The sequence below is a fragment of the Erinaceus europaeus genome, chromosome 15 (genome assembly GCF_950295315.1).
Source record: "Erinaceus europaeus chromosome 15, mEriEur2.1, whole genome shotgun sequence".
Classification (NCBI taxonomy): Eukaryota; Metazoa; Chordata; class Mammalia; order Eulipotyphla; family Erinaceidae; genus Erinaceus; species Erinaceus europaeus.
The window spans coordinates 24,233,448-24,254,886 of record NC_080176.1 but is presented as its reverse complement, the minus strand read 5'-3'; the positions used below and the strand labels follow the sequence as shown (position 1 = coordinate 24,254,886).

The 21,439-nt window shown below is 52.1% G+C and overlaps 1 protein-coding gene and 1 long non-coding RNA gene across 3 annotated transcripts; one reads left to right on the top strand and one right to left on the bottom strand.

Annotated features, from left to right (window-relative positions):
• Positions 1-724: 724 nt before the first annotated feature.
• On the bottom strand, positions 725-7,434 carry LOC132533131 (uncharacterized). Its single transcript, XR_009545024.1, has 3 exons — positions 7,328-7,434; positions 826-955; positions 725-789 (listed from the first exon to the last, which is right to left on the bottom strand). It is a non-coding gene; the product is annotated as an uncharacterized LOC132533131 (long non-coding RNA).
• Positions 829-19,841, top strand: TMEM130 (transmembrane protein 130). 2 transcript variants are annotated; one of them, XM_060173303.1, is made up of 9 exons: positions 829-948; positions 7,322-7,429; positions 10,346-10,648; positions 11,305-11,464; positions 13,258-13,424; positions 13,762-13,846; positions 15,560-15,774; positions 18,111-18,223; positions 18,653-19,841. In XM_060173303.1, exons 1-9 carry the CDS (start codon positions 870-872, stop codon positions 18,803-18,805), a joined length of 1,383 nt encoding a protein of 460 aa, XP_060029286.1. In that variant the 5' UTR covers positions 829-869; the 3' UTR covers positions 18,806-19,841. The 2 variants fall into 2 exon arrangements, with proteins under 2 accessions (XP_060029286.1, XP_060029285.1); XM_060173302.1 differs by having other exon boundaries at positions 18,617-19,841.
• Positions 19,842-21,439: the final 1,598 nt, after the last annotated feature.

The window sequence follows — 21,439 nt, the reverse complement described above, 5'->3', positions numbered from 1 at the left end:
AGGGCAGGGGGGTAGGATGGGGGATAGAGTGCTGAAGAGGAGGATGTGTGTGTGGGAGGATCCTTTGGGGGGGGGGGGCGGAGAGCGGAGAAGAGGAACCGGGGTGGGGAATGTGGGGAGGTGTCAGGTGACCAGGATGGAGGGGTCCGAGAGGGGAGCGCGGACCTGGGCGGGGGCGGGGTGGGGGGGCCAAGGTAGAAGGATGGGGGGGTCCGGGCGGGGAGGGGTAGGACTCTTGGGGGGGGATTCGAGAGCGGAGAGGAGGGACGTGAGTGGGGGTCGAGGTCTGCAAGGGTACGGACTGGGGAGGGAGGGAGAAGCGGTCAGGGGATGAGGATCCTGGAGGCGGGTGTCGGGGAGGGGAGGAGAAGGAGGTTCTGGTGGGGGACGCACCCGGGCGGGGGGCGGGCAGGGAATGAAGATCCTGTGGGTGGTGTCGGCGAGCTGCGAGGATGAACTGGGGGACAGAGGAGCATGAAAACCCTGGGGTGGGGTGCTCGGAAGGGAAGGGTAGGGACGTGGACAAGGGCGCCGGAGCGGGTGGGGAGGACCAGCGAGTAGGGTAGGGGGCTTGGGCTGCAGGGACACGGACCCAGGGAAGGGCGGGGGGCAGTCCGCAGGCAGAACAGGGGTGCCGGGAGCGTGTGGGGGGCGGCGGTAGGGAGCCAGGGGGGTGGAGGGGCGGAGCGCGGAGACTGACAGGCGGCGGGAGAGGCGGGGCGCGGTTAGGGGACTCTTGGGCCCCAGCGGCGACACAGCTGCTCCAGGAGCTGACGAGCGAGCCCGCACCTCCCACACCCTTAGCACCTCCCGCACCCCTAGCACCTCCCGCACCCCTAGCACCTCCCGCACGGGGATCGCCAGCCGCCATGGCCGGGTGGCAGCGCCTCGGCCGCCTGCTCTGGCTGCTCTGCCTTCTGCCCGCCGCCCCGGGCGCCGCGGCCGCAGGTAGGACCTCGGGTCCCCAGCTAGGAGACTGCGGCAAGGCCTTCCTCGGCCTCGGTCCTTCCTCTCCCCGGGGGTCCCTGCGCCCCCATTTCCCTGGGCCCTTCCTCTCCCCAAGGGGGCACCTCGTCCCCTGCGCATCTCTCTCGGCCCTTTCTCTCCCCAAGGGGGCACCCCGCTTCTGGAGGGGGCTCCCCGCACCCTGCGCATCTCCTTGGGACCTTCCTCTCCCCGACGGGGCACCTAGCCCTCCCAGCCCTGGACCCTTCCTCTTCTCAAGGGGTTCCCCATCACTGGAGGGGACTCCCCGAGCCCCCCGGCCCACTCCCGTCTGCCCATCATCTCCCCAGGCATCACCCTTCTGCGGAGGAAGGGGGGGGTCCCTGCGCCCCAGTGTCCTCCTTCCGCCTCCAGGTGGGCCCTGCGCTGGTGATGGGCCCCTCAGTTCCGTTGCGCTGCCTGGAGACCCCACAGCCTTGGGGTGGGGGATGGTCGGGGAGCCGGGTCTACGCCAGGATGCAGGATCCTTCACTACATCACAGCTCCCCTCCTCCGCCAGCTGCATTTCTGCTAGAAAAAAAAAAAAACTTCCCCGCCCCTCCCCCGCTACTGGACAGCGCCCCCCTCCGTGTTTGGGGTGGGGCAGGGGGGTGATGCGACGATTTCAGAACCCAAGAACCAGTCTGCCATTTCCTCTCTGGGAGCCATATCCAAGATGGACCCCAGGCTTACATTTGGGGGGAGGTCCTCCCCCTACACCTGCCATGGCTGGGGGCGGCGCCTCTGCCGTCACCGCTGCTCAGCAACCGGCTGCCATCCCCTCTGAGTTGGCTGGAGATATGGGGAGGGGCATCAAAGAGCCACTGGTTCGTTCCCATTCCCCCTCCCCATCCCATGGGAGATTATGGGGGTGGGGATTTGGGGGAGAGCCAACCAGCAGAGATGTCAGCCAATGTAAGAAAGAAAAAAAAAAACAAAGGTAAGATTCTCTTAGGGAGAATCTAGTGGGGACCCCTTGCTGACATTCTTATGTCATATTATATTATAGCTGTGGGATATTTAAAAAATATTTTAATTTATTTTATTTATTACTGGATAGAGACAGAAATTGAGAAGTGATGGGGAGATAGAGAGGGAAAGAGACAGAGAGACATCTGCAGACCTGCTTCACTAGTGAAAAACTGCCCGTTCCTATTTGTCTAGGGCGGAATGTGTTTGTGATAGGTTCCCCAGCACACTTGCCACTTTAATATTTTATTTATTTAGGTAGAGAGAAATCGAGAGGGGAGTGGGAGAGATAGAGAAGGAGAGACAGAGAGACACCTGCAGCCCTGCTTCACCATTTGTGGAGCTTGCCCCCTGCAGGTGGGGACCAGGGGCTTGAACCTGGGTCCTTGTGCACTCAACTAGGTGCGTTGCCTGGCCCCATAGCCATGGAATCTTAAGTCCAGTAGGTCAGTAAGTCTACACACACACACACATACATGAATTAACCCTAGAAAGGCATGTGTGGGTCCCAGTCAAACATCTTGCACCCATGATATAGTCAACAATAAGTGATGGGTGAAATAGCTCACCTGGACAGTATGCTGCTTTGCTAGGTGCGTGACCCAGGTTCAAGCCCAACCTTTGCCACAGTGAAGGATCCTGCTATGGAATCTCTCATTCTTTTTCTCACTTTGCCTTTCTCCCTGTCATCATCACCATCACCATCATCATCACCATCACCACCAAAAGGGGTGGGGCCAGGTGGTTAAGCACACACACTTGGTTCAGCACGCACATTACAGTGCACAAGGACCCTGGTTCGAGCCCCTGTCCCCACCTGCAGGGGGAAAGCTCCACAAGTGGTGAAGCAGGTCTGCAGGTGTCTTCTGTGTCTCTCTCCCTCTCTATCTCTCCCACTCCCCTCTCAATTCCTCTCTCTCTTTCTACCTAAATAAATAAAATATTAAAATAAAGTGGTAAGGGTGCTGGGGAACCTATCGCCCCCCCCATCCTAGACAAATAGGGCTGGGTAGTTCTTCCTGCCTCCACCCACGGTTTGCTCCACAGGGTCCTGAGAAGTGTGTGCACCCAACCACTGGTCCACTCCAGCCTCATCACCAGACTCCAGCGGTGGCCTTGGTGAACTTCTTGGTCAACCATGCACAGTGTGGAACTGCTGGGGTAGCCACTGTCTACAATGTTCATCTCTCCCTCCCCTTCCCATGCTCTGTCCTCTGAGAGAATATGGACACTCCAAGTGACAGTTCTGGGTGGAGTTCTTCTTGGGGAGGGGCAGTATCCATGGGTCAAGCTTCCTGTGGCCTCTGTCACTCAGCTTGCTGCTCTGGGCCACCTGTGGAGCCCCAAGCCCAAGCCATGTGACCTGGGAGAGTGGATGGGGGTGTGCAGCTGAGCCTGACTCCCTCAGCCTGTGCACTGCAGTCCCAGGAGCACAGAATCCTATGATTCTGCTTTTTATTGTGGTGCCAGGACTTCGTAGGAGCCCAGCATGCACTCTGCATCCCTCCACATCTGCTCAAAAAAAAAAAAAAAAAAAAGAGAAAGAGAGGGCAGGGGAGATAGCATAATGGCTATGCAAAAAGACTCATGCCAGAGGCTTCGAAGGTCCCAGGTTCAGTTCTCCGCTTTACCATAAACGAGAGCTGATCAGTGTTCTGGAAAGGGTGGAGAGAGAGAGAGAGAAGCGAGAGAGAGGTTAAGAAAAGGCACCCTGGGGGCTGAGAGATAATAAGAAAACATCTCATTGGTGTAACCGTTGAGCACATGCTACCATGGACAAGGACCCAGGTTTGAGCCCCAGGTCCCCACCTGAGAGTGGGAAGCTTCATAAATGGTGAAGCAGGGCTGCAGGTGCCTCTCTGTCTCTTTCCCTCTCTATCTTTCCCTCCCCTCTCAATTTCTCTCTGTCACTATTGAATAAAATAGAAAGACAAGAAAAGGTGCCTTGATCCCTCTCTGTATCTGGGCAGGAGTCTGTCTGCAGCCACAGCCCCCCCTCCACCCCCACTCCCTGGCTCTGGCTGCCCTCCTGGCTCCATCTCCCTGGCAACCCCCAACCTGAATACTGCAGCTCCAGCCTCTCCCAGCCTCTCCTGCTGCAGAAGCTGCATGGCCATTAGTCTGTCGCCACTGCCAGTGTGTGTGTGTGTGTGTGTGTGGGGGGGGGCTTTCTGCTGCTCCCTCCCCAGCACAGCAGCCTCCCCCACAGAAGGGAGAGAAGCACTTCAGCCAGGCTTGGTTCCTGGGTCTTGCCTCCTTGGATTTCAGGTTCTCTGGGAGCTGCCAGGATTCTCCCCGGCTATGAATGTGTCAGGGCCCCCTAGTCTGTGCTGGATGACTTTATGCTTTCAGACATGGTTCCAAGGAAAGGGATTGAGAAGCATATGTTACAATGCTCAAGGACCTGGGTTTGAGCCCCCCAGTCCCCACCTGTATGGGGAAAGCTTTGTGAGTGGTGAAGCAGGTCTCTCACCCTCTCAGTTTTTAATACTTTTTAAAAAAATATTTAATTTATTAATGAGAAAGATAGGAAGAGAGAGAGAAAGAGAGGGGGGGGACCTGACATCACTCAGGTACATGTGCTGCTGGGGATTGAACTCAGGACCTCCTGTTTGAAAGTCCATTGCTTTACCCACTGCAGCACCTCCTGGACCACTTTCCCTCTATATCACCCACTTCCCTCTCAAGTTCTAGCTGTCTCTATCCAATAAATAAATAAAGATAATACAAAAAAGAAAAAAAGAAAGAACTAGAAAAGGGATTAGAGACCGAGCTGGCACAGTGGGGACAGCCCAGAGGGCCGCAGGGTGGAGGGGGCTCAGGTGAGGACAGCGGCCAGGTTTTCTGCACCCACCAGGTCTCTTCTGAATACCTCGAGGGTGGGCTGGATGCAGGCCCTCTAATTCTGGGTGTCCCAGCACCTATGGGTGTTGGGGGGGGGTAGCAAGCAGGTGAGGGGCTGTCACTACATCTGGGGAAACCAGCTCCTGGGGAAACTGCCAGGTGGGGTGGGCCCTCTCTATGTGCCGCTCCATTACATACAGGCACTTTGCAAAGAGGAGATGGAGTTGGAGGGGGCTTCCCCCTGCCTCAGCCTCAAAGGAGAGTGGGTTTGGGAGCTCTATGCTCTCAGGCTGTCCGGAGGGCACCAAGGTGAGGAGAGGAGTCCTGGGAAGCTTCCTGGAAGAGGTGATGTCCCAACTGGTGGAGAGGGTGTATACTCCACCCTTGAAATGTGGTTAGTGTAATTGATTGAGGGATTTTTCAGTATTAATAAAAAAAAAGATGTTCTGAATTGGGGGCTGGGCAGTGGCACACTGGGTTAAGTGCACATAGTATGATGTGCAAGGATCCTGGTTCAAGCCCTCAGCTCCGCACCTACAGGGGCTCTGCTTCATAAGTGGCGAAGCAGGTCTTCAGGTATCCCTCTTTCTCTCTATTCTCTCAATTTTTCTCTCTCCTATTCAATAAAAAATGGTAAAAATGGCCACCAGGAGCAATGGATTTGCAGTGCTAGCACTGAGCTCCTGCCATAACTCTGGACGCAAAAAAAAAAAGTGGGAGTTGGACAGGCTTAAGGATCCCCATCTGCAGGGGAGTCACTTCACAGGTGGTGAAGCAGGTCTGCAGGTGTCTATCTTTCTCTCCCCCTCTCTATCTTCCCCTCCTCTCTCAATTTCTTTCTGTCCTATCTAACAATGACAACATCAGTTACAACAATAATAATAACTACAACAACAATAAAAAACAACAAGAGCAACAAAAGGGAAAATAAATAAATATAAAATAAAAAAGTTTTGAATGTGATGTGGGGCCTTCAGCTGATGTGATTAGCTGAGATGTCTCCCTGGCCATTAATATTTAATATTTATTTGTTTATTTCAGGGGGCCAGGCAGTGGCAGAACTGGTTAATCAGTACATATCACCAAATGAATGGATCTGGGTTCTAGCCCCCCAGCCCCACCTGCAGGGGGTCTGCTTCACGAATGGTGAAGCAGGTCTAAAGGTGTCTTTCTCTCCACCTCTCTCCCTCTCTCTTTGTCCTCTCTCAATTTCTCTCTATTCTACCTAATAAAAACTAGAAAGAGGGGAAAAAAAAAAAGGAAAAGTGGCCACTGGAAGTGGTGGATTTGTAGTGCTGGCATCAAGCCCCTGCAATAATTCTGATGGCAATAAAAAAAGACTTGTTTATTTTATTATTTTTCTTCATCATGCCTGAGGCTCCAAAAGTCCCAAATTTAATCCCTGCACCACCATAAGCTGGAGCTGAACAGTGGTTTGGTAAAAAAAAAAAAAAAAAAAAAATCCAGGTTCAAGTCCCTGTTCCCACATTCAAGGGGGAAAGCTTCATGAGTGATGAAGCAGTGCTACAGGTGCCACTCTCCATCTCTATCTGATCCTTCCCACTTGGCTTTTCTCTGTCTTTTTCCAACAAATAAATAAATGGTCAGGCTATCAGAAAAGACAAAGACAATGTGATATGTTAGAATAAGTAGACTGGGAGTCAGGCGGTAGCACAGTGGGTTAAGCGCACATGGTGGGAAGCTCAAGGACCAGCATAAGGATCCCAGTTTGAGCCCCCGGCTCCCCATCTGCAAGGAGGTCGCTTCACAGGTGGTGAAGCAGGTCTGCAGGTGTCTATCTTTCTCTCCCCCTCTCTTCTTCCCATCCTCTCTTCATTTCTCTCTGTCCTATCCAACGACATCAACAACAACAATAATAACTACACCAATAAAACAACAAGGGCAACAAAAGGAATAAATAAATATTAAAAAATTACAAGTAGCCAATGTGTATTTTCTGAAGTATAAACTCTTGAAATTACTGTGTATGTAAAACTATCTGTTTTAACATGCTAGCAGACTTGGGAGGATTGTAAGAGTTAAAAAAAAAAAAAGTAGACAGCAGAGGCTGCCAGGCATAAAGAGGATACCACTGAGAGATAGAGAAAAAAAACCAGTGAAGAGTTGCAAATGAAACAATATAATCATAAGATGAGAATAAGAGAGCTATTATGGGATTTTAGTGTGGGAATCACACAATAAAGACTTGTTTATTTTATATGAGGTAGGGTTTTAAAAAAACATTTAGTTATGAATGGGGGGGTGGTGAGGAAGATCGAGAGAGTAACAGTGGATCACTCAGGCACATGTGATGTTGGGGATCAAACTTTGGTCCTCATGCTTACAAATCAGGTGGTCTAACCCTACCCCCAGGCTGAGAGACAGAGACAGAGAAACCAGAGCACCACCCTGCCGCACACAGCACCAGGGATTCAGCTGCAAGCTCTAGGCATGCAAGTCCTGAGCCCCATCATCTGAATGCTTTTCCTAGCTACTAGACCAAACTGCTATTCTTTATTTTTAGGAACACAGGAGAAAACAAAGCCCAGTCCAACCACTCCTGCAGTTCCCTTGGTGCCAGCCACAGCACGCCCCTGCACTGCTGTGGATCGAACCCAGGGCCCCGTACACGGTAAGGCATGCACTTTACCTCCTGAGCTGTCTCCTGCCCCCAGTATCAATTAAACTAGTCAGGGTGAATGAACTGACATTGCATGTGACTTCCTATGTCACTCAGAGTAGTTGTGGAGCCCAGGGAGGCAGTGGAGAGACTTAAGGAGGGGTGGAGGAAGTGGGGTGGGGTGTAGTCTGGAAAGCGGGCAGAGGAGAGAATTGAATGAAAGGGAACTGAAGCTCCTGGGCCCTCCTCTCCCCGCCTTCACCTCTCTGGCCAAAGTGTGCTCAGCTGCCTTCTTGAAGTCTGGTTCCAGAAATCTCGCCAGAACTGGAAAGTGACCAGTTATCGGAAGTTGCCAGAATCAAATTCTTCAGCAGGGCTGCAGACAAGGGTCTGGGGACTTGGGCACAAAGATGGAGCGATTTTCAGGCGAACACTGGCATGCACACTCGTGAGGGTATGGGCATGTTTTTGGTAGGGTGTCTGGTGAAAATAACAGCACTTAACACCGTGCCAAGTGATTGTGGTGCACGGCACCCTCCTGTGTGCGCAGACAACCCAAGGCTGGGAGCATGTGCACTGGATGGGCCACATTCCTAACGTCTCTACACTCACTTGGGGTGTTGTGATGAAAGCATACCTGGCTTTTGTAACCGCACCTTCATGTGATAAACTGTTCTGCACCAGCCACCCAGGAGGGGATGCAATGAGTAAAGCAAGTTCTCTAGCCTGAGGTCCTGAGTTCAGTTCCCAGCATTGTGTGTGCCAGAGAGATGCTTCCTTCCTTCCTTCCTTCCTTCCTTCCTTCCTTCCTTCCTTCCTTCCTTCCTTCCTCTCTTTCTCTCTCTTTCCTTTCTTTTCTTTTCTTTACTTTTCTTTTCTTTTCTTTTCTTTTCTTTTCTTTTCTTTTCTTTTCTTTTCTTTTCTTTTCTTTCTTTCGCCTCCAGGGTTATTGCTAGGGCTCGGTACACTGCACCACGAATCCACTGCTCCTGGAGACCATTTTTTCCCTTTTGTTGCCCTTGTTGTTTCATCGTTGTTGTGGCTATTATTATTGTTGTTATTTTAATTTTATTTTTTATATTTATTTATTTTTCCTTTTGTTGCCCTTGTTGTTTTTTATTGTTGTTGTAGTTATTATTGTTGTTGTTACTGATGTTGTTGATGTTGGATAGGACAGAGAGAAATGGAGAGAGGAGGGGAAGACAGAGAAGGTGAGAGAAAGATAGATACCTGTAGACCTGCTTCACCACTTGTGAAGTGACCCCCCTGCAGGTGGGGAGCCGGGGGCTCGAACCGGGATCCTTACTCCGGTCCTTGAGCTTCCTGCCATGTGCGCTTAACCCGCTGCACTACCACCTGACCCCCTCTCTCTTTCTCTCTAATGAAGAAATCTTACGTCTACTGGCATTATCAGTGGGCGTTCAGTGCCTGCATAATGAATTCACTGCTCCTAGCAGCCATTTTATTTTTTTTTTGATTGGGTAGGACAGAGAAATCGAGAGGGGGAGAGAGAGATAGGGAAAAAGAAAGAGAGACCAGCAGCACTGCTTCACTGCTCATGAAACCCTTCTTTCACTTCCACAGGTGGGGACCAGGGGATTGAACTCAGGTCGTTGCACCTGGTAATGTGTGTGCTCAACTGGATACACCACAAAGTGCATATATATGTAATATATATATATATATCATATATATATCATATATATATTATATATGATATATATATATATATATATTACATTGCCACCAGGGTTATTGCTGGGGCTCAGTGTTGGCACTAGAAATCCATTGCTCCCAGCAGCCACTTTCCCCTTTTTGTCCTTTCTGATTTCTAGGAGTTGACCCTGTAGGTGACTGAGTCTGGGCCTATCTAGAGCAGTACAGGCCAGCGGGCCTGCTGTTTTGCATTATTTCCCAGTTTTACTTACTCCTTTGAATGAGAGATGACGGGGGGGTGGGTGGGTGGGGGGGGAGGATGCCACTCAGCTTTGACCTGTGCAGTGCACAGGGGTGAAACCTGGATTCTCAGGCTTGCAAGTCCTGTGCTCTGCTGCTGAGCTATCTCCCCAGCCCCGGGGGAACATTCAGTGCTACTAGGAACCTTCTGTATCTGTGCTGTCTAGTATGATCAGGCATTAACCACACGGAAGCACTTGACATGTGGCTGCTGTGATAATCCTGGTGGCAATAAAAAAATAAATGAAGGGAGTCGGGCTCTAGCGCAGCGGGTTAAGCGCAGGTGGCGCAAAGCACAAGGACCGGCATAAGGATCTCGGTTCGAGCCCCGGCTCCCCACCTGCAGGGGAGTCGCTTCACAGGCGGTGAAGCAGGTCTGCAGGTGTCTATCTTTCTCTCCTCCTCTCTGTCTTCCCCTCCTCTCTCCATTTCTCCCTGTCCTATCCAACAACGACAACAACAATAATAACTACAACAATAACAAAACAACAAGGGCAACAAAGGGAATAAATAAATAAAATAAATATAAAAAAATTTAAAAAATGAATAAAGTCTCAAAAAATGAAAGAAAGAAAGAAGGAAATTTAGAGGAGTGGAGAGATAGAGACAGAGACAGAGACAAAGACAGAGAGACACCTGCAGCCCTGCTTCACCACTAAGGAAGCTTCCCCCCTGCAGGTGGGGACCAGGGGCTTGAACCCGGGTCCTTGCACATTAGGTAATGGGTGCACTCTACCTCATGCACATGGCAGCTCACAGCTGGCAGCAGGTGTGTGTGTGTAGGGGGCTGCAGCAGAGTGCATCTGCCAGGCCTGCCTGGCATGAAAAGATGGCACGAGTCTGGGTCCTGGGGAGAGAGTGCCACCTGGAGCAGGTTAGCCTTGGGTTTGAATCCCAGCCCGACCGTTAATGTGACCCTGGAGCCACCCGCAAACCCCCTTCTGTAAGGAGTCTCTGTCTCTGGGTCCCCAGGAAAGTACAAGCTCCGTCTCAGCCACGACAGCCCGGTCACCAGAGGTTCCACTGCCACCATCACTGCCAGCCTGGTGCCCCATGACAAAAGCAGTTTAGTGCTGACACCCGAGTCTGAGTACCGCTTCCAGTGGGTGCACAGCCCGCTTCTGCTCACCAGCAAGGTGGACACGAGGCTCAGATCCACCGTGCGCGCCCAGGCCTCTGAGCCCGGAGACTTCCCTGTGTCCGTCTGGCTCACCAACGCCACCTGTGGGAGATGCCCACCCCTGGCCACTGCATCCTTCATCCTCCCTGTCACAGGTGAGGCCATAATTTTCTTTCCTCTCTCAATCTCTCTCTCTCTCTTTCAATAACAATAACTACAACAACAACCAGGGCAACAAAAAAGAAAATAAGTAAATATATATATATATATATATAAGCACCTTTCCTGCCTGAGGCTTTGAGGTCCCAGGTTCAATCCCCAGCACCACCATCAGCCACAGATGCACAGAGCTCTGTCCTCTCTCTTTCCCCCTCATTAAAAATAAATAAATAGAGAGAAAAAGAGAGAACCTGCAGATCTGCTTCACTGCTCCTGAGGCATCCTCACCACACAGGTGGGGAGTGGGGGCTTGAACCTGGGCCTTTGCACATGGTAATGTGTGTGCTCAGTTAGCTGCATCACTGCCTGCCTCCCAATGTGCCTTTAGATACTCTCAGTGCAGTGGGAAACAGCCAGGCCCCTGTGGCCTAGGGCTGCAGCCTGGTGAGCTCAGAACAGATCAGAGGGCTGAAAGGTGCTCACCTTGCTGTGTGTGAGGTCCTCGTCTCATCCCATGAGACCACTGCAGCTGGCACCAAGGGGGGCTTCACGGATGGTGGAGTGGTGCTGGTGTGTTTTCCCCTCCCTCTTTCTGTCTGCCATCTACTCCCTAAGGACTCACATCTCTCTCTCTCTCTCTCTCCCTTCCCAGAGTTCCTGGTGGGGACAATCGACGTTGTCCAGAATGCCAGCCTGCCCTGGCCCACCTCCTACCTCACCAAGACACTCCTGAAAGTCTCCTTCATCCTGCATGACCCCAGTGACTTGCTCAAGTCAGCCTCCTTCCTCTACAACTGGGACTTTGGGAATGGGTATGTCCTTCCCTGTGATGCGCAAAGCCTGGACCATGACTAGAAACCTGACACCATTAGCTTCAAACTTTGAGTAAGAAAGAAGTCAGTCAGGGGGTCGGGTGTGGTGCACCTGGTTGAGCCCACGTTACAGTGCGTAAGGACCCAGGTTCGGGTCCCGGGTCCCCACCTGCAGGGGGAAAGCTTCACAAGTGGTGGGGCAGAGCTGCAGGTGTCTCTCTGTCTCTTTCCTTCTCTATCACCCCCTTCCCTCTCAATTTCTGGCTGTTTCTAGCCAATAAATAAATAAAGATAATAAAAAATAATTTAAAAAAAGAAGGAAGTCAGTCAGTGGTTAGACTGGGAGGAAACACTTGAAGGGTCTATAGCAGGTGAATGTTTGACAAACCTCATATATAAAGAGCAATGAAAAATCAATAAGTAAGAATTGTCAGACTTCCTTTTGACATGATTCAGGTAGTTGTAGAGATAGAGACAGAGAAACACACACACACACAGAGACAAATGTGCTAGTGTTATCCACCCAAGATGTGGAGGTGAGATTTGCCCTGTCTTAAATGAGGGAGTAAGGTTTAGAGTCCTACAGACAGGAAATATGGACTTGAGATTCCAGGCTTCACACTCTTTTGATTGGGAAGCTGGGTGGGCAGCAGTGAACAACAGTGGAATCCTCTCACTTGTCTTAACACAGAGACACAAAAAAGTACTACTGTCTCTAAGCAGAGCCAATCGACAGTCCTGGCGGGCTCTGGTGACTGCCGCCTCTTGCTCTAAGTGGTCTTACAAGTCATTTAAAAACTTTCCTTCTTGTGGTCTGGGAGGTGGCGCAATGGATAAAGGATCAGACTCTCAAGCATGTAGTCCTGAGTTCAATCCCCGGCAGCACGTGTACCAGGGTGATGCCTGGTTCTTTCTCTTTCCTCCTATGTTTCTCATTAACAAATAAATAAAATCTTTAAAAAAAACTTTCCTTCTTTTAAATAAATCTTGTATTTATATATTTACTTGACAGAGACTGAGAGAAATCAAGAGGGAAGGGGAAGATAGAGAGGGATGGATAGATAGATAGATAGATAGATAGAGAGTCCTGCAAGTGGTGGCTGGGGACTTGAACTCGGTTCTTTGTGCATAGTAATGTGTGCGCTCAACCAGACGTGCCACCACCCAGCCCCTTTAATTCTGTCTATGAGATTTATTTACATATTTATTTATTTTTATAGAGACAGAGAGAAGTTGAGGATGGGAAGAGATAAAGAGGGAGAGAGAAATAGAGACATCTGCAGACCTGCTTCACCATTTATGAAGCTTCCTCCTGCAAGAGGGGGCTTGAACCTGGGTCCATGTACACGGTAACGTGTGTGTTTAACTGGGTATGTCATGACTTGGCCTTCATCTTATTTTTGGTATAGAGAGAAAGAGAGAAGGAGAGAGAGACAAAGGCACACCCACAGCCCTGCTTCACTGCTCGTGAAGTCCCCTGCCCCCACCCCCCCAGCAGGTGGGGACCAGGGTCTTAAACCTGGATCCTTGCACACGATGATGTATTCTCCTGAGTGCATTACCGCCTGGTTCCCATCTTTCAGTTTTTCTTGTCTTTTGAAGAGTCAGTGCCTGGTACATGTGTAATTTTTCTGCTTCTGAGCCAACCTTCTCATTCAGATAGAGATTCAGAGAGACAACGCACCTGCACCTTCCCCAGTGCTTTCGGTGTGGTGTCAGGGTTCTGTAGGCCTGGCAAGGCTCTCTCTCCATCCCCAGCCTGTTCTTTTCCTCCTCTCCCCCGCCCCTGGCAGCACCCAGATGGTGACCACGGAGTCGGAGGTTCATTACAACTCTTCCATCCATGGCAACCTCACAGTGAGGCTCAAGGTGCTGGCGGAGTGGGAGGAGCTTCAGCTGGATGGCACCAAGACCTTCCTGCAGAAGATGGGTGATTTTGTCACCACCGTGAGGTTGCAGGGTGAGTGTCCCGTGTGTGGGGGTGGGGTGGGGGGTAGGGCTCTGGCGTGGGCATCTGGCCCTGTGCAGACTGGGGTGACCCTGGCAGACTCCCACCTTGTCTCGAGGCTCTGGCCAAGGAAGAGTGCATGGACTTCCAGGTGCAGTTGGTGCTCAGGCTGATGGGGAAGGGGGTCCCACTGGTCACCTGAGTCCTGCCTGCTGCCCTCAGTGCCCCCAGGGCAGATTTGTGACCAGGCCTCGAGAGAGGTCAGGCGTGGGCATACTTCCCCAGCTCACCTCCTACCCTCCCCTGAGAGCCCCCCCCCCCAATCTAGCCATCTCCCCTTGTCTTCCAGAGTTTCTGCAGGGCATCCAGGTGCTGGGGCCCAGCACCATCCAGACCTCAGAGAAGATGGTGGTGACTCTCAACTTCCTGGGGAGGTGAGTGAGCCTCAGAGTGCTCAGTGGGTCACCACTGGCCGCCTGCCCACAGTCTCCCGTGTTCCTGATCAGCTTCAGCCCCCAGCCAATTGGTCTGGGGGCTAAACCACCCCTTCTGGTTTAGTTCTGTGCTCAGGGCCCAGGGGCACAAACACTGGCCTTTGGGGGTGTGTTAGACAGGGTGGGGCAGGGGCCACTCTTGTGGCAGGCCTTCTGTGTGGCCTGAGCTCGGAAAACTGACGGTGTTGGTAGGACCAGGCCTGAGTCCTGGCACCCACAGCCTTATGGGGCTGGGAGACAGCTCAGCTGGTGGAGTGCACAGCTTACTATACACGAGCTTCTGGGTTCATGCCCTTGCACCACACGGGAGCCCCAGGGGAGCGCAGTGATGGTGACATGGTACTCTGATGTCTCTCCTCTCTCTCTGAGGATATAGAAAAAAAAAACTGAACCAGGGAGACCACTTAGTGATGTGGCCCAAAGACTCCCAGCTCACCCCCTCCCACCCACCCCCAGTTCTGCATAAAAAGCACAAGTGATGGGCCAGAGAAATAGTTCACTTGGATAGTGTGCTGCTTTGCATTTGTCTGACTTAGGTTCGAGCCTGGCCCTCATCTCATTAAAGGGAATTTTGGTGCTGTGGTTTCTCTCTCTCTCATACTTTCTACCTTGATCCAAAATAAATATAAATAAATAAAGAGCGGGTGGGGGAGATAGCACAGTGGTTCTGCAGACAGACTCTGATGCCTGAGGCTTTGTTTTATTTATTTAATTTATTTTCCCTGTTTGTTGCCCTTGTTTTTTATTGTTGTAGTAGTTATTATTGTTGTTGTTATTGATATCATAGTTGTTAGATAGGACAGAGAAAAATGGAGAGAGGAGGGGAAGGCAGAGGGAGGAGAGAAAGAAAGACACCTGCAGACCTGCTTCACCACCTGTGAAGCGACTCCCCTACAGGTGGGGAGCCGGGGGCTCGAACCGGGATCTTTACGCCGGTCCTTGCGCTTTGCTCCACGTGTGCTTAACCTACTGTGCTACTGCCTGACTGCCATGCCTGAGACTTTGAGGCTCCAGGTTCGATTCCCCACAACACATCAACCAGAACTGAGCAGGGCTATGTTTAAAATAAATAAAAAAAAAAAAAATACATAATTAGCACAACCAAAAACCAAGGGCATGGGGCTGAGTATGCTGTAACTGATGATGAGCTGTGGAGCTGCTGAGGTCAGTGGGAGGATCTACCCCTCCAAAGATTCTGGGGGGACACCTCCCCAACACATACACACAGACACACACACACACACACACACACACACACACACACACACACACACATCGAGGGAAGTGAGTCTTAAGTAGGTGTCATGAAGAGTGGCCTAGGTAGGAAGAAGCCAGCAGAGGAGGTGGGTTGGTTCCAGAGCTTCCCAAGGGCTCCAGGTACTGAGACTTATTACCTAGAGCTGGTGGCATGGATGTGTTCCACTTCGGGGTCTAGGAAGAGGAAACTCTCCCCTGGGACTCCAGAGATGCATCTGCATTTTCCAGCTTCTGAGCTGTGGCAGGCTGATAACCCAGAATGCCCTCTCCCCTTCCAAGACTGTCTGGCATGGTCTCTCCAGGCAACCTCCTCTGACTGACTGCTCCCTGAGAAAACACCCCCTCACACAAACACACACACACCAAAGGCACCTCACACACACGCTGTCCCCGTAGTCCTCTCCGCAGCCCCCCCATGACCGTGTGCTGCCGCGTGAAGACCGCGTGCCTCCCACTGGAGGAGGGGGAGTGCTACCCCATCCCTGTGGTCGGAATCTCCTTCAATGTGACCCACATCTTCCGGGAGCCGGGCGACTACTGCTTCAGCATCGAGACGGTGCATGGTGCCAACAAGATGCGCCAGTACCACCGCATCCAGGTGGCGCCCGCCAGTAAGTGACCGCCCCACCACCTGCCCCACTGCCACCCTGGGGGCTCCAGCCCTCCACTCCCCATGCTGCCAAACAGCTCCACCACCCAGGCCATGGTCACCTAGTGGTCACCCACCAGCAGCTGGCCTATAACTGCTGCCACCTGTCCCCCCCGCCAGCCCCTGGATGGCTGCTGCTGCCTCCACACAGACCCAGCGTCCCCAACATCGGCTCCCTCTGCTGCCGCCATCACTGGGAGGCTCCGACCTCCGTGTCAACAAGGCCACACTCGTCTCCACTGAATGCCTCCTCTACCCTTACCCCGCGCCAGGGCATCATGGCCAGCGCTGCCAAACTTGGCATTCCCAGGGCGGCGTTGGGGGGCTGCATCACTCTCTGGGGGTGTGGGATGCTCAGTGAAGATGAACTGTGACCCCCAGGTTTCATGAGGATGCCCCACCATCTCCCCAGGCTTCCAGGCTTTCTCCCATCCTCAAACCACCTATGGGCCCTGCCTCTCACTCAAGGTCACTGGAGGATCTGATGGTGGCTTTTCACTTCTAGGGTGGGATTCTTCCCTCCCTCCCTCCCTCCTTTCCTTCCTCCCTCCTTTCCTTCCCTCCTTCTTTTTCTCCTTCTCCTTCTTTTTTATCTCATCCTCCTTCTTCTTTGTCTTCTCCTCCTCCTTCTCCTACTTCACCTCCTCTTCCTCCTCCTTCACCTCTTCCTTCTCCTTCTTCTCCTCCTCTTCCTTTTCTTCATTCACCTCCTCCTCCTCCTTCTTCTCCTCCTTTTTTGCTGCCAGGTTTATCTCTGGGGCTTGTTGCCTGCAGGACTCCTCCATTCCCAGCATCTGTTTTTTTTTTTTTTTTCCTTTTTGTTGGAGAGAGAGACAGAGAAATAGAGAGAGGAAGGGAGGGAGGGAGGGAGGGAGGGAGAGAGAGAGAGAGAGAGAGAGAGAGAGAGAGAGATGGAACTGCAGCACTGCTTCACCACTCAGGGAGTTTCCTCTTGCAGGTGGGAACTGGGGGCTCGAACCGGGGTCTTTGTATATGGTAACGCGTGTGCTCTACTGGGTGTGTCACTGGCTAGTCCCTCTTTGGTCCCTTTGATTCCCTAAGCTGATGCTGTGCTCCACTGGGTACTGAACATCCTGTGACCCATGGGCACCTTGGGGGCACTGAGTGCCAGGACCCCTCACTCCACAGAGGAGGCAGCACTGCAGGTCTTCAGAGGCACCTTTTCCTCACAGTGGGCAGTGGGGTGCATGCCAGGAGAAGGTGAGAGAAAAGCAAAAGCCCCCCTCCAACCCCGTCACCTCCTCAAAACCCCAAAACAGCCAGGTGGGGTGGCATTGGCATCAAGAAGTCAGGCAGGAGCCGGGATTTGAACCTAGGACTATTTAACTCAGACATTGGGCTCCTAAATATTTTATATATTTATTGGATAGAGATAGACAGAAATAGAGAGAGGAGGAGGACATAGGGAGGGAGAAAGAGAGAGACACCTGCAACACTGCTTCACTGTTTGTGAGTCTTCCTCCCTGCAGGTGGGGACAATGGGCTTGAACCCAGGTCCTTGCTTACTGTAACGTGTGTGCTCAACCAGGTGTGCCATACCACTTGGTCCCTGGACATTGGATTCTTCTTGCTCTTCTTTCTAACTTCTGGGAACAGGAACAGTAAGGATCTCAAGGACAGAGGCTAAAAAGCTGTAACAGAAGTCACAGGGCTGCTTACCCACCACATGGCTCCTTGTCCCCAACACAAACCCCCCCCAGAAAGAGCCAGGAAGGAGCTGTGTTGTCTTCTGTGGCCCAGATATGGAGGTTCTATGCTGTCACTCCTGTCCCTTGCTATTCACAGGGAGCAAGTCACCAGGTCCAGCCCTCATCTGGGGCAAGAGGCAGAGAATTGAGGGACATCTCTTTCTCTCTCTTTTAAAATTTGATATTTATTTATTTACTATTAGATAGAGACAGAAATTGAGAGGGGGGATAGAGAGGGCAAGAGACAGAGAGACACCTGCAGCCCTGCTTCACCACTCATGAAGCTTCCCCCCTGCAGGTGGGGACCGGGGGTTTGAACCCAGGTCCTTGTGCACTGGTATGTAAGTGCTTAACCAGGTGTGCTACCACCATCTCTTGAAAGTCACTGCTAAGGGCCTGTGGGCCTCTTAAAGACTTTATACACCCTAAAGCCATTCCTGTGTAATCCTGGAGTTTCCTACAGAGCCGCCCAGCAGAGGAAAGACCAGTTCTTGGGGTGGTGGTTAACTTCCCCCCTGTTTGGTTTCCTCCCGGAGCACACACTCAGCACTGGGTGCCCCAATCCCTGACGCCTTTCTCTCCCTTCCAGCTGTGCAGCCGGCTGTCCTGGCTTTCCCCTGTGCCACGATCATCACCATGATGCTGGCCTTCATCATGTACATGAGCATGCGGACTGCCACCCAGCAGAAGGACATGGTGGAGGTGCGTGCTCAGACTGCTGGGCCCCAGCAGCAGACTTGGAGGAGCATGAGGACCAGACTAAGGGTTCAGGGTGACTCCAGGCCCAGGGTTTGGGGCTCTGGAGTCCAAGAAGCATCAACAGACCAGGTAGAATTACTGAATTGTCTGACTCCCTCTTCTTCCACTCAGCCCTTGCTGGACAGCTGTGCACACAGGCTGGCCAGGAGAGGGTGACTGGAAAAGGGAGGTCTGGAATGCGAGAAGCCAAGGGCATAGCCCCGGGGCTTAGTGTAATCCTGGAAGGGTGTTTCTGTACCTGCCACTACCAGGTGGCTGAACTCATAAGGCCACAGAATGGGGCTCCCCACTGGCGGGTGGGTGGGTGATTGACCTGTGGGGTTTTGTTCACCATAGGTGGCTGATTTTGACTTTTCCCCCATGTCTGACAAGAACCCGGATCCACCCTCTGAGGGCAGGTGCTGCTGCCAGGTGTGCTGTGGGCCCTTCCTGCTGGAGTCTCCATCTGAGTACCTGGAAGTTGTTCGAGAGAGCCAGGGACTGCTCCCACCCCTCTACAAGTCCGTCAAAACGTATACAGTGTGAGCCTCCCCCACCGCCCTGGTTCTGTGTGGATTGGCCGCTTCAGGCAGGCAGGTGTGAGCCGCTGGGCAGAAAGGGGTCAGCTATGTGGGCCCCTCTCCCTGGCCATCTGTCTGTACAGTCAAGCCCCTCCCAGCCCTTCCAGCCCCCATCCATCTGTACAGTCCAGCCACCACCGTGAGGCCCCGTTTCTGAAGTAGCCCCACGCAGGACCCCAACATTTGATGGGGTTCCTGTTCTCTCCCCAGTATGCCTAGCTGCCCTTCCTCCACTCCTCCCAGGTGGGTATGTCTGCTGTCCATGGGGGTTGGGTGGGCCACTTCTACGCTCCAGGCAGCCCTGCCTCTTTCAGAAAGCCAGGAAGACAGTCACAGCTGGTTAAGGATGCATCACAGAGGTCATTTCAGCAGAAGCACAAGCGCGCTCCCCAGGCCAGGTGCCCAGAATCACACCTGCTCAGTGCAGGTGTCTCGGCTGCTCTAAATCAGCTGCCGGAAATGACCATGAATAAGAACCTAAAGGAAACCTGACCTTCTCTACTCTGCCTGGTGCCTCCTGGGCCAGGCCCTTTCCCTCACGCATCCTTCCTGGTCCCCTTCTAGGACACCCTGTCCCCTGCCCGCTTGCTGGGGACACTTTGTGAGTGCCTCATGCTTATAAATGTTGCCTTCTCTTATCGAGACCATTGAGCAAAGGGCTTTGCAGCAACAGTGGTCTCTCTGGGGAGTCTGGTTCCCTGTGTATCCACCTCCTACCCTCACGAGGGAAGGGAGGTGAGTGGAAGGAGCCTCAGAAGAAGCTCTCTCCTCCAGCCTGACAGCAAGGTTGGTGGCTGTCTGGTCTATCAGGGGTGCCCGGAGTGCTCCCTTGGGGCCCCTGTCTGGAAAGGCAGAGGAGGACTGAGGAGCAGTGAGGAGCTCTGCTGCTGTAGCCTTTGCTCTCGGACATTGCTGCAAAAGCATCCTCACGGTCATGCAGCTCATCTCACGAAACACGCCATCATCACTCAGTAAAGCTAGTGTGCTCTGAATATAGCCAAGCTGCGTGGCGGTGGCTGTGTCATTTCTTGTGTCGTGGCACCTGGGCCCCAGGAGAGCGTGATTCCATCCCTCTGGACTGACATCACTCACACGTTCTATTGCGATGGAGAGATGCCACAGCACCGCTCCGCCAGCCACGGAGCTTCTCCCGGTGCCTGGTGCTCCTGTGTATTGAGGGTTCATCTTGCTAGTTCACTTAGCCATTCTCAAGCCAAAGAATGAAGAAAAAAAGAAAAAAAAAATCCACCAAGGGAGGGCCTTTCTCTACTGCAGCCACCACTTTTTAAAAGTAGCTCTTTTTTGGGAGTCGGGCGGTAGCGCAGAGGGTTAAGCGCAGGTGGTGGAAAGTGCAAGGACGGCCATAAGGATCCTGGTTCAAGCCCCAGCTCAGGGGAGTTGCTTCACAGGTGGTAAAGTAGGTCTGCAGGTGTCTATCTTTCTCTCCCCCCTCTGTCTTCCCCTCTCCATTTCTCTCTGTCCTATCCAACAATGATGACATCAATAACAACAACAATAAAAACAAGGGCAACAAAAAAGGAATAAATAAATATTTAAAAATTAAAAAAAAATTACAAGGGAACTATTCTGCACTGTTCTCACCACCAGAGTTCAGTGTCCCCATTCCCTCCATTGGAAACTGCAGTAGTTCTCCCAAGGCCACAGATATGTAACTTCTTTCTTCATTTCTGTCTTTCTGTCTTTCTGCCTTTCTTTCTTTCTTTCTTTCTTTCTTTCTTTCTTTTTTCCTTCCTCCCTCCCTCCCTCCCTCCCTTCCTTCCTTCCTTCCTTCCTTCCTTCCTTCCTTCCTTCCTTCCTTCCTTCCTTCCTTTCTTTCTTTTTGCCTTCAGGATTATCGATAAGGCTCAGTGCCAGCACTATGAATCTGCCGCTCCTGGTGGCCATTTTTTTTCTATTTTATTGGATAGAGACAGAGAGAAATTGAGGGGAAGGGAAGTAGAGAGGGAGAGAGAAAGATAGACACCTGCAGACCTACTTCACCGCTTGTGAAGTGAACCCCCCCCCGCAGGTGGGGAGGCGGGGGCTTGAACCCGGATCCTTGCTTGGGTCCTTGTGCTTTGTACTATGTGCACTTAACCTGGTGTGCCACTGCCTCCAACCCCATTTTTTCTATGGTCTTGCTTTTTTTTTTTTTTTTTTTTGTCTCCAGGGTTATTGCTGGGGCTTGATGCCTGCACTACGAATCCACTGCTCCTGGAGGTCATCCTTCCCATTTTGTTGCCCTTGTTGTTGCTGTCATCATTATTATTATTTTTGTTATTGCTATTGTTATTGTTGTATAGGACAGAGTGAAATCGAGAGAGATGGGGAAGACAGAGGTGGGAAGAAAGATAGACACCTGCAGACCTGCCTCAGTGCCTGTGAAGCGACCCCCTTGCAGGTGGGGAGCCGGGGGCTTGAGCCAGGTCCTTATGCGCCGGTCCTTATGTTTCCCACCATGTGTGCTTAACCCCTCAGCATCACTGCCTGACCCCTGTTCTCTTCCTTTCTAAGTCACATCTATTCTTATTACTATTTCCAGGCATCCTTCCTTTTGTCCTCTTTTCTCTCTGGGTCCTGATACAATTGAAGTTGCGAG

Bases quoted from the DNA above. Each gene is read 5' to 3' on its own strand.
- TMEM130 (XM_060173302.1), top strand. From the start codon at position 870: ATGGCCGGGTGGCAGCGCCTCGGCCGCCTGCTCTGGCTGCTCTGCCTT. The intron at 10,649-11,304 runs GTGAGGCCATAA...CTCCCTTCCCAG, and splicing joins CTTCATCCTCCCTGTCACAG to AGTTCCTGGTGGGGACAATC. The intron at 11,465-13,257 runs GTATGTCCTTCC...CGCCCCTGGCAG, and splicing joins AACTGGGACTTTGGGAATGG to CACCCAGATGGTGACCACGG.